This window comes from Hypomesus nipponensis, chromosome 14, assembly GCF_054491055.1.
Source record: "Hypomesus nipponensis isolate SF chromosome 14, ASM5449105v1, whole genome shotgun sequence".
Taxonomy (NCBI): Eukaryota; Metazoa; Chordata; class Actinopteri; order Osmeriformes; family Osmeridae; genus Hypomesus; species Hypomesus nipponensis.
In genome coordinates, this window is record NC_140374.1 from 21,420,152 (window position 1) to 21,430,354 (window position 10,203).

Consider the following 10,203-nt stretch of genomic DNA (forward strand, 5'->3'; position numbering starts at 1 on the left):
CCATTTTACAAGCACGGCTTTGAGAGCTTCACAGATGCCCACATATCGGCACATATAACCCCAAACTCTCAAATCCATCTCCTCCATTTGATTGGGCGTGATGTGATCTGTGGTATCTCAGTGTGAGGATAAGAACTCTGTTATCAGACAGCCTGCCACTCATTCCCTGTTTGCGGGTGTAGAGCTGGTGTTCTCTGAACTGGTGTTCTCTGAACTGGTGTTCTCTGAGCTGGTGTTCTCTGAACTGGTGTTCTCTGAATTGGTGCTACCTCCACAGTGAAATCACTCTGCTGCACCGTGTACCTCATGAACAAGTTCAGACCCTCCGTAATGCCTCCCTCTCTACCGAGCCCCCCTAACGAGCCCCTCTTCCGAGCCCATCTAACGAGCCCCTCTAATGAGCCCCTCTAACGAGCCCCTCTACCAAGCCCTTCTAACGAGCCCCTCTAACGAGCCCCTCTACTGAGCCCCTCTAACGAGCCCCTCTAACGAGCCCCTCTACCAAGCCCTTCTAAAGAACCCTTCTAACGAGCCCCTCTAACGAGCCCCTCTAACGAGCCCCTCTAACGAGCCCCTCTAAAGAGCCCTTCTAACGAGCCCCTCTAACGAGCCCCTCTAACGAGCCCCTCTACTGAGCCCCTCTAAAGAGCCCTTCTAACGAGCCCCTATAACGAGCCCCTCTAACGAACCCCTCTACTGAGCCCCTCTAAAGAGCCCCTCTACTGAGCCCCTCTAACGAGCCCCTCTAACGAGCCCCTCTACTGAGCCACTCTAACGAGCCCTTCCTTTACCTCCAGACCCTGAAGGACCCCACCCTGGCGGCCAGGAAGGACTTCCAGAGGGAGGCGGAGCTCCTCACCAACCTGCAGCACGAGCACATCGTCAAGTTCTACGGCGTGTGTGTGGACGGAGACCCGCTCATCATGGTGTTTGAGTACATGAAGCACGGAGACCTCAACAAGTTCCTGAGGTAAGGAGGTCCCGGGAAGGAGCTGGTGGGCCTTGTGGGGGGGGGGGGGGGGGGGTATAGCTCGGTGGTAGAGCATTGTCTGCCAATCAAGAGGTCTAAGGTTCAAATTCCCCCTCTGAAAAAAGCTAAAAGAATACATTGTGTGTTATCAATGCCCAGTAGTTTGTTTGTGTGTTTTCAGGGAGGCTCATAGTCCCTTTGTAATTTCCTACATGCAAGTTCCTCCCAGACACTCTATATAAACACACCGAATCCTCAGTGATGGATGACTGTGTTTGAGAGAAGATGCCTTTCAGAAATGAGGAAACTGTTTGACTTGTTCCTCTCTAACCTAGTGTAAACATCCCCTGTCCCCGCTGCATGAACACACACACACACACACAGAGATGTAACCCTGCACTTCTAACCCACTCTGCTGTCACACTTTATTTTGTGTTGACAAAGGAAACTGTGTCAAGAATGCAAATGAGATGGATTATCTCTGTCATGATTGGATGTTATTGAATCCCAGGATGCTTTGGGGTGGTAGGGAACATTGGTTTTGCGGAGCGAGGCAGAGCTGACAGACGTCCCTGCTTGTAGCGCCCATGCAAATTTCATGACAGTAATTGCGTTTTCATTAATGTGTTGGCATCAATTCATGCTGAGATCTCATTCGGTTTGCACCCAGTGCCCCTAGCACAATGATGACAACGTTGAACTTCCTCTATCAATTAAGCCTCGTCGTGAAATTCATTGGACCAGATGTCTGGTCAGCCAAAGCTTCAAACATATTTTATTACATGACTGTTGCCTCTCTCTGCCTTGATATGCACCGCTCTGCCACACACATGAATTGATAGAGTCAAAGAACGATCTGTAATTACATGATATTGTTATGACATGGCAATTAAGGGTTTCCTGTGTTTGGCCTAATTATAGCACAATTTCAGAGCTATGAGACCTGAATACGGTTAAGTGCCTCATGAATATTTGAATGGTTCTTGTTTCTCATATACCATGAACTTAAGGCCTGATTGGTCATTGTATTTCCCTTACAACATGCACCCACGTCCTGATTGGTTCTTTACCCCATTGTCCCTCCCCTAGAGCCCACGGGCCAGACGCCATGATCCTGGTTGACGGACAGCCCCTGCAGACCAATGGGGAGCTGGGCCTGTCGCAGATGCTGCACATTGCTAGCCAGATCGCGGCAGGGATGATGTACCTGTCGTCCCAGCACTTTGTGCACAGAGACCTGGCCACCAGGAACTGTCTGGTGGGGAACGGCCTGCTGGTGAAGATCGGAGACTTTGGGATGTCCAGGGACATCTACAGCACGGACTACTACCGGGTGAGGAGCTACACTGTAAGCTACCTCCGTCACTAGGGTGGGGAGGGGATGGTTGCTAGCGTGTGGATTGGATGGTTGTTAGGGTGAGGATGGGATGGTTGCTAGGGTCAGACGCTACAGAGTGAGCTTCCTTCGTCGCTAGGATGGTGAGGGTTACTAGGGTGGGGGTGGTTACTAGGGTGGGGGTGGTTACTAGGGTGGGGGTGGTTGCTACTGATTGATCTGTAGCTGGGGATGGAAGGGTTCTAGGTGTGTGTCAGGTGAAGGTAGGGGTGTAATTTGGACTCCTCCTACCTCACCTCTCAGCACAGCGTGAGAGGGGATCCCTGTGGCTCCAACACAGAGGAGGAACAGTAGACTGAGTCAGCCCGAGTCATCACAGGGTTGTTTGGAGTCATCTGGATGCTCAGTGTGCAGATCAGGTCTCCAGGTGGAGGGTGTGTTGCCTGAGCAGATAGCATGACTTTGGCAGGCCAGGCTGCCATTACACAGACATCATCACCGTATCCCAGGGGGGCTTGCTATTCCGTAATTACCGTAGTGGGAAATGCATTACAGTACATTTGCAGTAAATGTCAAATACTCCATTGAGCCTCATCCTGCTTAATGCATTCCGTGGTCTGTCTCCTCTTAACGACCGTTACTAAGGTCTGATTGCTCTTTGCAACAAGCAGTTCAGTAAAGACCTGTATCAGTTAAGAGGCAGGGCTACCAGCAAGAGACGCAACCCAGGCACCCAAGAGGATGGAGGAAGTCCAGATGACATTTGCAATAAAAACAGTTCAGTTTTGTTGTCCGACTGTTGGCTTGGATAGTGACTACCTAACTTTATTATGTCTGAAACTTCCTGTCTTACTGACTTCCTTTCTGACTACACGTTTCCTGTTTGGACATGTGGGGTATAGAGGGGACCCAAAAGGAAGAAAACAGAACAGTCCTTTGTTCTCAAACACAGTGAGCTATTCCTGTTAATGTAAACTGGGGGACGGGGTTCTGGTTCTGTTGGACAACATCCTCTCCGTATCCTCGTCCGGGGTGAAGGTACAGCCACTCTGCCCCAGCACGCGGCCCAGGGGCCCTGGCTACCCTGAACCCCTTCCCTGGAACCTGGAGATCACAACTCAGGGCCCGGAACTCATTTCGCTGACACTGCCCACACATGGAGGTGGGGCCTGGTTTCCCTGCTTGGAGCCCCAGGATGAGGGCCTGTTTGTGGGCTCCGCCGCCACAGAAGGAGCCTGGAAGAGCAGCACCTTGAGAGTCATCAGTCTTCATCTGTTGAGGACAGACCAGAGAGGAGGCTCCTGATGACAGCCAGCGCATCACCTGTCTGCTGGGATAGTTGATCACTTAACAATCCTTGCACTGAAAGCATGTACAATCTCATGGAAATGTTCATCTTCAACGACGTTTAAACAGCTGAACGCTTCAGAAGCCGAGCCAGCAGGTTTGAGGTCATAATCTTGATGGAGGATGTGAGTGTTCTCGTCCCATTTCACAGGTAATGGGATCATAGTTTAGGCTGTGTAATAGACTAACGTCAAAGGAAAAATACCAAGTTGGGAATGCAAGGAGACTCTCCATTGATATTGGACTTTGAAACGCTGTTGTTCCACTCTGAGCAGTGCACTGGAGTCCAAAGACATGCTGTTCTTGCCATGCCATTTTCTGTGTTCCATTACCTTCAGAGATGTCATACCTTTGCTGATGAACAGGAAGCACACAGGAAGAGGGTGACATGCAGTGCTTTCAGAGAACACTCTGGACCATCTGTCCAGAGAGATGGAGAGCTGTTACACGTCTCATTCATCTGTTAAGACGGGACTGGTCTAAGATTCACTGAGGTCTCCTTTCTCTTTCTCTCCTACGGTCCTCCCTCTTTATTTCTCCCCTCTTTCCTCCCTCCTCCCCCCCCCGACTCCTCCTCCTTTCCTCCTCTAGGTCGGAGGTCACACCATGCTGCCCATACGCTGGATGCCTCCTGAGAGCATCATGTACAGGAAGTTCACCACAGAGAGCGATGTGTGGAGCTTCGGGGTGATTCTCTGGGAAATCTTCACCTACGGCAAACAGCCCTGGTTCCAGCTGGCCAATAACGAGGTATGCACCCTTCACCCCTTTAACCTTTATTAAACCAGGTCAATTAAGGACCTGTGGCAAATCTTTACGTTAAAGGCAGGGTAGGTAATGTTGGTAGGTAACTTTTTCCCTTTTTTTTCCACACACAACATAACACAAAGCACTTTTTTATTTGTTATTATTGTTTCAGCTTTCAACTTTTTACTTGAAACTTTTTATTTTTATTTCAACCTTTATAAACTATGTTTTTTCCTACGGATCAGTGTTTTTTCGTAGTTATTGCTGACTAACATAGAGCACCTGCAAAACTACCCACTGCATCAAAACTCATTTTATGTTGTACAAGATGTACCTTTTCTCACGCGGTGAATATTAAGTAAACGGCTGATGTACGGGGTGAGTTGACAGGTCGATCCTGTCACACAGCGTGTAGGAAGAGTTTGCTTCAGGCATATTCAACCCACAACAACTGATCAATATCAAGAACGTTCATACAGTATAATCAATACAACCCCCGTCCTCTGTACAAACGCCTCAGCTTTGTAGGAAGCCCAGTGTGGAGACAGACTGCATGGGTTCAACGCTGTTAAACTGTTAGTTGCCATGGTGTCCTTGTTGTGTTTTTGAGTTTCCTGCACAAACTCAACTGTGTGACCTTGGCTTTGCTCCCATGTAATTACAGTTTAGCATTCATTATTCCCCGCAGTTTCTGGGTGCCAGCCACGCAAGACTCTGTCAGAGAAATGCTTGCTATGTCGATGTTGTCGACTATATTACTGTAAATAAGGCTCTTGATGATGGACCACAGTGTTATATGTCTCTCTCTCTCTCCTCCCCCCCAGGTGATAGAGTGTATTACCCAAGGCCGTGTGCTGGAGAGACCCCGCGTGTGTCCTAAGGAGGTGTATGACATGATGCTAGGCTGCTGGCTGAGGGAGCCCCAGCAGAGGCTAAACATCAAGGACATACAGAAAATACTCTTCGCCTTGAGCAAAGCTACGCCAGTCTATCTGGACATCCTCGGCTAGCCGCCAGCCTGGCTGAAGGCACGCTAGCCTGTTAGCGTGCTAGGGTGTTAGCAGGCTAGGGCGTTAGCACGCTAGCCCATCAGCGAGCAAGCCTGTTAGCAGATTAGCCTGTTGGTCTGCTAGCCTGTTAGCACGCTAGCCTGTTGGCTTGCTAGCCTGTTAGCCGCTAGCCTGTGAGTATGCTAGCGTGTGAGCTCGCTAGCTTGTTAGCGTGCTAGCCTGTGGGGTTGTCTGTCAATTTCCTCTTGTCTATCTCTATCCCCAACGGATACACAAAGCAACCCAGGAATACTACAAACAAAAACAGAACTGCTTTATTGTCAAACACCCACTGTACAATATAGGGATTGACTTAAGTGCCTGCTACTCCTTTCAATACACTGGATAACAGTCTTTAAAAAAGTACTTTTACATTTTGTTTACCTGCATTTAAAACGGTACAATTCCTGGATACTGTACGAAGAGAACAACCTTCTTTTTGCCTACAGAAAAAAATACAGAAAAAAAACTGATGACAAAATATTTAGAAAATGCATTTAAAAAAATCACAAAAAAATATAATCCCAGAGAAAAAGATGAAATCCCTGGACTGAGTTTGGTTTTGGTGACATACAGCTTGACAGAAAATCAAACTACCCAGGTGATTTAGTTTTTCTTTTTATAAATATATATATTCTATATATTTTTTAATTTATTTTTATTTTCCGAGTGTGGATTCCTGTTATGTTTCTCACTAAGGATACTGTACATGCTCCACTGAAAGTGGCATTTATTGACAAGACAGTGGGTTGGCAGACAGACTTTTGGGGGAAAAGCCTTACTGCACTCGGATTGGCTGGATCTTCACCCTGACTAAGGATGCTTTTGGCTAAGGAACAGGGACAACTTCCCAGCAAGAATTCCGAAGAGCAGGAAGTGACGTTGATGACCATCCTAATTTAAAAATGAATGTATATACTGTAAATCTGTATGTCACAAGATATGTTAACTTATTTCATTTCCGAATTAGATGGTTTTTAGTTTTGATGTTGTGTTCTGTTGAGTGAATCCGATAGGTATTTTGATCATCTCTTTTTTTTTTTTTACTTTTCTATTCTTCACCTGATCATAGCGTGTATGTTATTCCAATGATTAATTAATGAATTGCATCTATTTTATTTAGATTCATCAGCCTTTTTTGACATGATGTGATAAAAATGTAACATTGAGAGTCAGGATTGTAGGTGGATAGACAGAGATGTCAACTCTTTGGGTACAGTCCTTGTGTCTTGTGCTTTGCCAGCTTACATAAACAGAAAGCCTACTGTATGGTGTTATTATAGCCATCCCACACATATAGCCTTCTGTCTTCATCTTCATTACATGGTAATACTCTTAGTTCATCTTCCCTCCAAACCCCATGCCCTCCATTATCCAGCCCCATGCAAAGAGCTATTCCATTTAGCATTATTATTATTCTTCCTGTTGTTGCTGGCTGTCAGTGATTGTGTCCCGATCCCCACGCCTCTATGACATCATGGTGGACCCCCCCCCTTTCGCCCAGATTGTCTGCTTCACTCTGACGTGTTTCTTCTCACACTTGACTCATTCAGGGTTTGGTTGCCATAGGTGACAACTCTATCCACTGATCCCACAAGTCCCTAGTTTTGCGACGTCGTTTCAACCTCGATGTATTCAACCATGCTGACAGCCGATGGTCTCGCTCTGACGGCCACGCTGGTTGTGCTGCACACCTCCCTTCAGCCAGGGTCTGCCTCCTGTCTCCCAGCCCCCTCGTGCCGTGCTGCATGTCAAAAGCACCGACAAACAGCCACCCACAGAATGTTTCCCCTGACAAGAGAGACGCTGCGGCAGGTGAACCTGACTTTATCTTTTTCCGTACAGCTGTGTACCGGTGTTAAACCGCCCCACACTTGGCAAGACTTAGACAGGTGAATTATTCAGTAAGTGTGATAGAACGATGGGAAGGGGGGGGGGGGGGGGCGGTGGCTTATGGAGGAGAACAGCAGTGATGACAAACACAGGCTGAGGCATTGTGGGAACATTTCCCTGTTTTTTTTTTTTTTGCTGAGTGAAGCAATCGGTTCAAGATTGTTTGTAAGCTCAGTGGCACGCAGATGATAAATCTATAAGCATCATAACTGGGTCTGAGATTCTGTTCTCTCACAACCCTTTAGTTCTTAACTGAGACATTGTATGTGTAGTCATCATATTTCATAACATTCTTGTTTATGTATAGAATAACTTGACTTATACAAAATGTCTTTTTAAACTGAAAAGTTCTGGTTAACTTTTAAAAGTGCTGTACTTGTAGCTCAAATTAAAAGTTCCTTCATCTTTGAACGGTGAGATTGCTTTGTCATTTGTACATCTTCAGAAGTAAGTCGTGCGTCAGCGACACCTCACCATGTAAAGTACCTTCTGATCGTAACATCTCAGAACACATTTCCTCTCCTCCTTAATCTCAGAATTCACATCTGAAGGGTTTTCAACATCTGACAGGTTTTCTGGAACATTGATACATTACATCTGTTCCTCTTCCTGTCTGTCTGTCTACCTGTTCTGTGACAGGGTCTGTGGTGTTCCTTTGTCTGTCTGTCTGTCTCTCCTTTGAGAGGTCTGTGGTGTTCCTCTGTCTGTCTGTCTGTCTATCCTTTGAGAGGTGTGTGGTGTTCCTCTGTCTGTCTGTCTGTCTGTCTGTCTGTCTATCCTTTGAGAGGTGTGTGGTGTTCCTCTTCCTGTCTGTCTGTCTGTCTGTCTGTCTGTCTGTCTGTCTGTCTGTCTGTCTGTCTGTCTGTCTCTCCTTTGAGAGGTGTGTGGTGTTCCTCTGTCTGTCTGTCTGTCTGTCTGTCTCCCTCTCCTTTGAGAGGTGTGTGGTGTTCCTCTTCCTGTCTGTCTGTCTGTCTGTCTGTCTGTCTGTCTGTCTGTCTCCCTCTCCTTTGAGAGGTGTGTGGTGTTCAGGCATGCAGTGGATGTCCTCAGCTCTGACTTCTCCCTCCACCCAGCCATGTTTGTAGCTGCAGTAGAGTGATTCTCCTGGTAATGCTGCACCCACTCACCGTTCATCCCTCACTCTGTTCTCCATCCTGTCTCGCCCCTCTCTCCATTCTTCCCCACCTGGTGTCCCAGGTGCAAGGCTTACTCTAGTGGTGGGTTAGCATACAGGACTGGTGTGTTATTGTGTCTGTTCGATTACATACAGGATTGAAGTGTGTATGTTAGAGAGTGTGTTTGATTACATTCATGACTGTGGTGTGTGTTAGAAAGTGTGTGTGTATTAGATTACATACAGGACAGTGTTGTGTGTGAGAGTGTGTGTATTAGATTACATCCAGGACTGTGTTGTGTGGGTGTGTGTGTAGTAGATTACATACAGGACAGTGTTGTGTGTGAGAGTGTGTGTATTAGATTACATACAGGACTGTGTTGTGTGGGTGTGTGTGTAGTAGATTACATCCAGGACTGTGTTGTGTGTGAGAGAGTGTGTGTATTAGATTACATACAGGACAGTGTTGTGTGGGTGTGTGCTTGTTGACTACAGGAATACGGTGTAGAGCCTAGAGCTCTTTCTGACCAGTGGTGATGAAGGAGCTGAGGAAGAGGAAGGTTGCCATCTAACAGGATATGGCTGCTGGTCATGTGACTTCCCCCAGGTTTCAGGGGGCCTTGTCATTGGCTGCCTGAATCAAGCTGAGAGGCCAGAGAGATGGTCTGATTGACTAAGATTAGAGGGCGTGTGGAGAGACTCAATTTTATTCACTTCACTTGATCAATGCGCAATGACACTTGGAAGGTATACAAGAAAATGCTTGTGTGTGTGTGAGAGTGTGTGTGTATGTGTGAGAGACAGTGTTTGTGCTAGTGTGTGTCAACTGTGGGTATCGGAGTGGTGCTGTGCAGTCTCCCATACGCTGACACAGATAACAGATGAGTTACTGTTTCTAAACACAACGCAGGTGGATCTGGCTTCAGAAGAGAGGAATCACACCAAAGAGCCAGAGAAGGGGAGAAGAAGGAGGAGAACAGAGTAGAGGAGGAGAGACGAGGAGAATGAGGGAAGGGTTGAAAATAAATGTTTGTGTGTGTGTATGTGTGCACTTCTCTTATCGCTTACTAAATCACTTCTGGGTGAATAATTTTACTAAATTATTGAAGGCATGAATATCTAATGGTATTTTAGCATTTATGCTGCCGATAGCAACTCTGTCATCCCACGGCAACAACAGGTGCGTACAGTCACATTTCCTTCATCCTCTAAAATTCAGCGTTTTTAAACCACCTTCAAAGCTTTTGGTAGTATGTCCTCATGATCTGTTAGCTGTGTGCAGGACCACCCCATGCTGCTAGAACAGCCGCTCTCACAGACACACTGGATGGTGGATTTCTGCACAAGCATGTCTGGATGACACTCAGATAAATTGAATTCCTTGTCCCAGAACACAGGACACAGAGGAAGTGAAGTGTAAAACTGTAAAATGAAGAGAAAATGAGAAAATTCTGTCTGTTACAGTCATGCATAAACATTCAGAAGGAGAAAAGCAGGTCTGTTTACTGCTGAGAGAAACAGAGGGAGGAGAGAAGAGGGGAAGGAAAGGAGTGGGGAAGGAGAGAGAGAGTGGGAGAAGTGAGGACAGGAAGGAAGAGAGAGTGGGGGAGGAGAGGAGGGTGAGTGGGTGAGGAGAGGAGAGGAGGGTGGTTGGTTGAGGAGGAGACGAGGGTGAGTGGGTGGGTGTCTGAGGAGAGGAGGGTGAATGAGGTTAGGGATCAAATTGAGTGCAGTATTGAGACTTGAG

At 47.0% G+C, this 10,203-nt stretch overlaps 1 protein-coding gene across 1 annotated transcript in view; it reads left to right on the forward strand.

Annotated features, from left to right (window-relative positions):
* ntrk3a (neurotrophic tyrosine kinase, receptor, type 3a) overlaps positions 1-7,367 on the forward strand; it is a 72,469-nt gene extending 65,102 nt beyond the window's left edge. Inside the window, exons 14-17 of the mRNA XM_084672961.1 lie at positions 798-970; positions 2,060-2,303; positions 4,245-4,403; positions 5,225-7,367. Coding sequence (XP_084529087.1) covers positions 798-970; positions 2,060-2,303; positions 4,245-4,403; positions 5,225-5,410 — 762 coding nt within the window. The 3' untranslated portion in view covers positions 5,411-7,367. The remainder of the gene's footprint in view (positions 1-797; positions 971-2,059; positions 2,304-4,244; positions 4,404-5,224) is intronic.
* Positions 7,368-10,203: the final 2,836 nt, after the last annotated feature.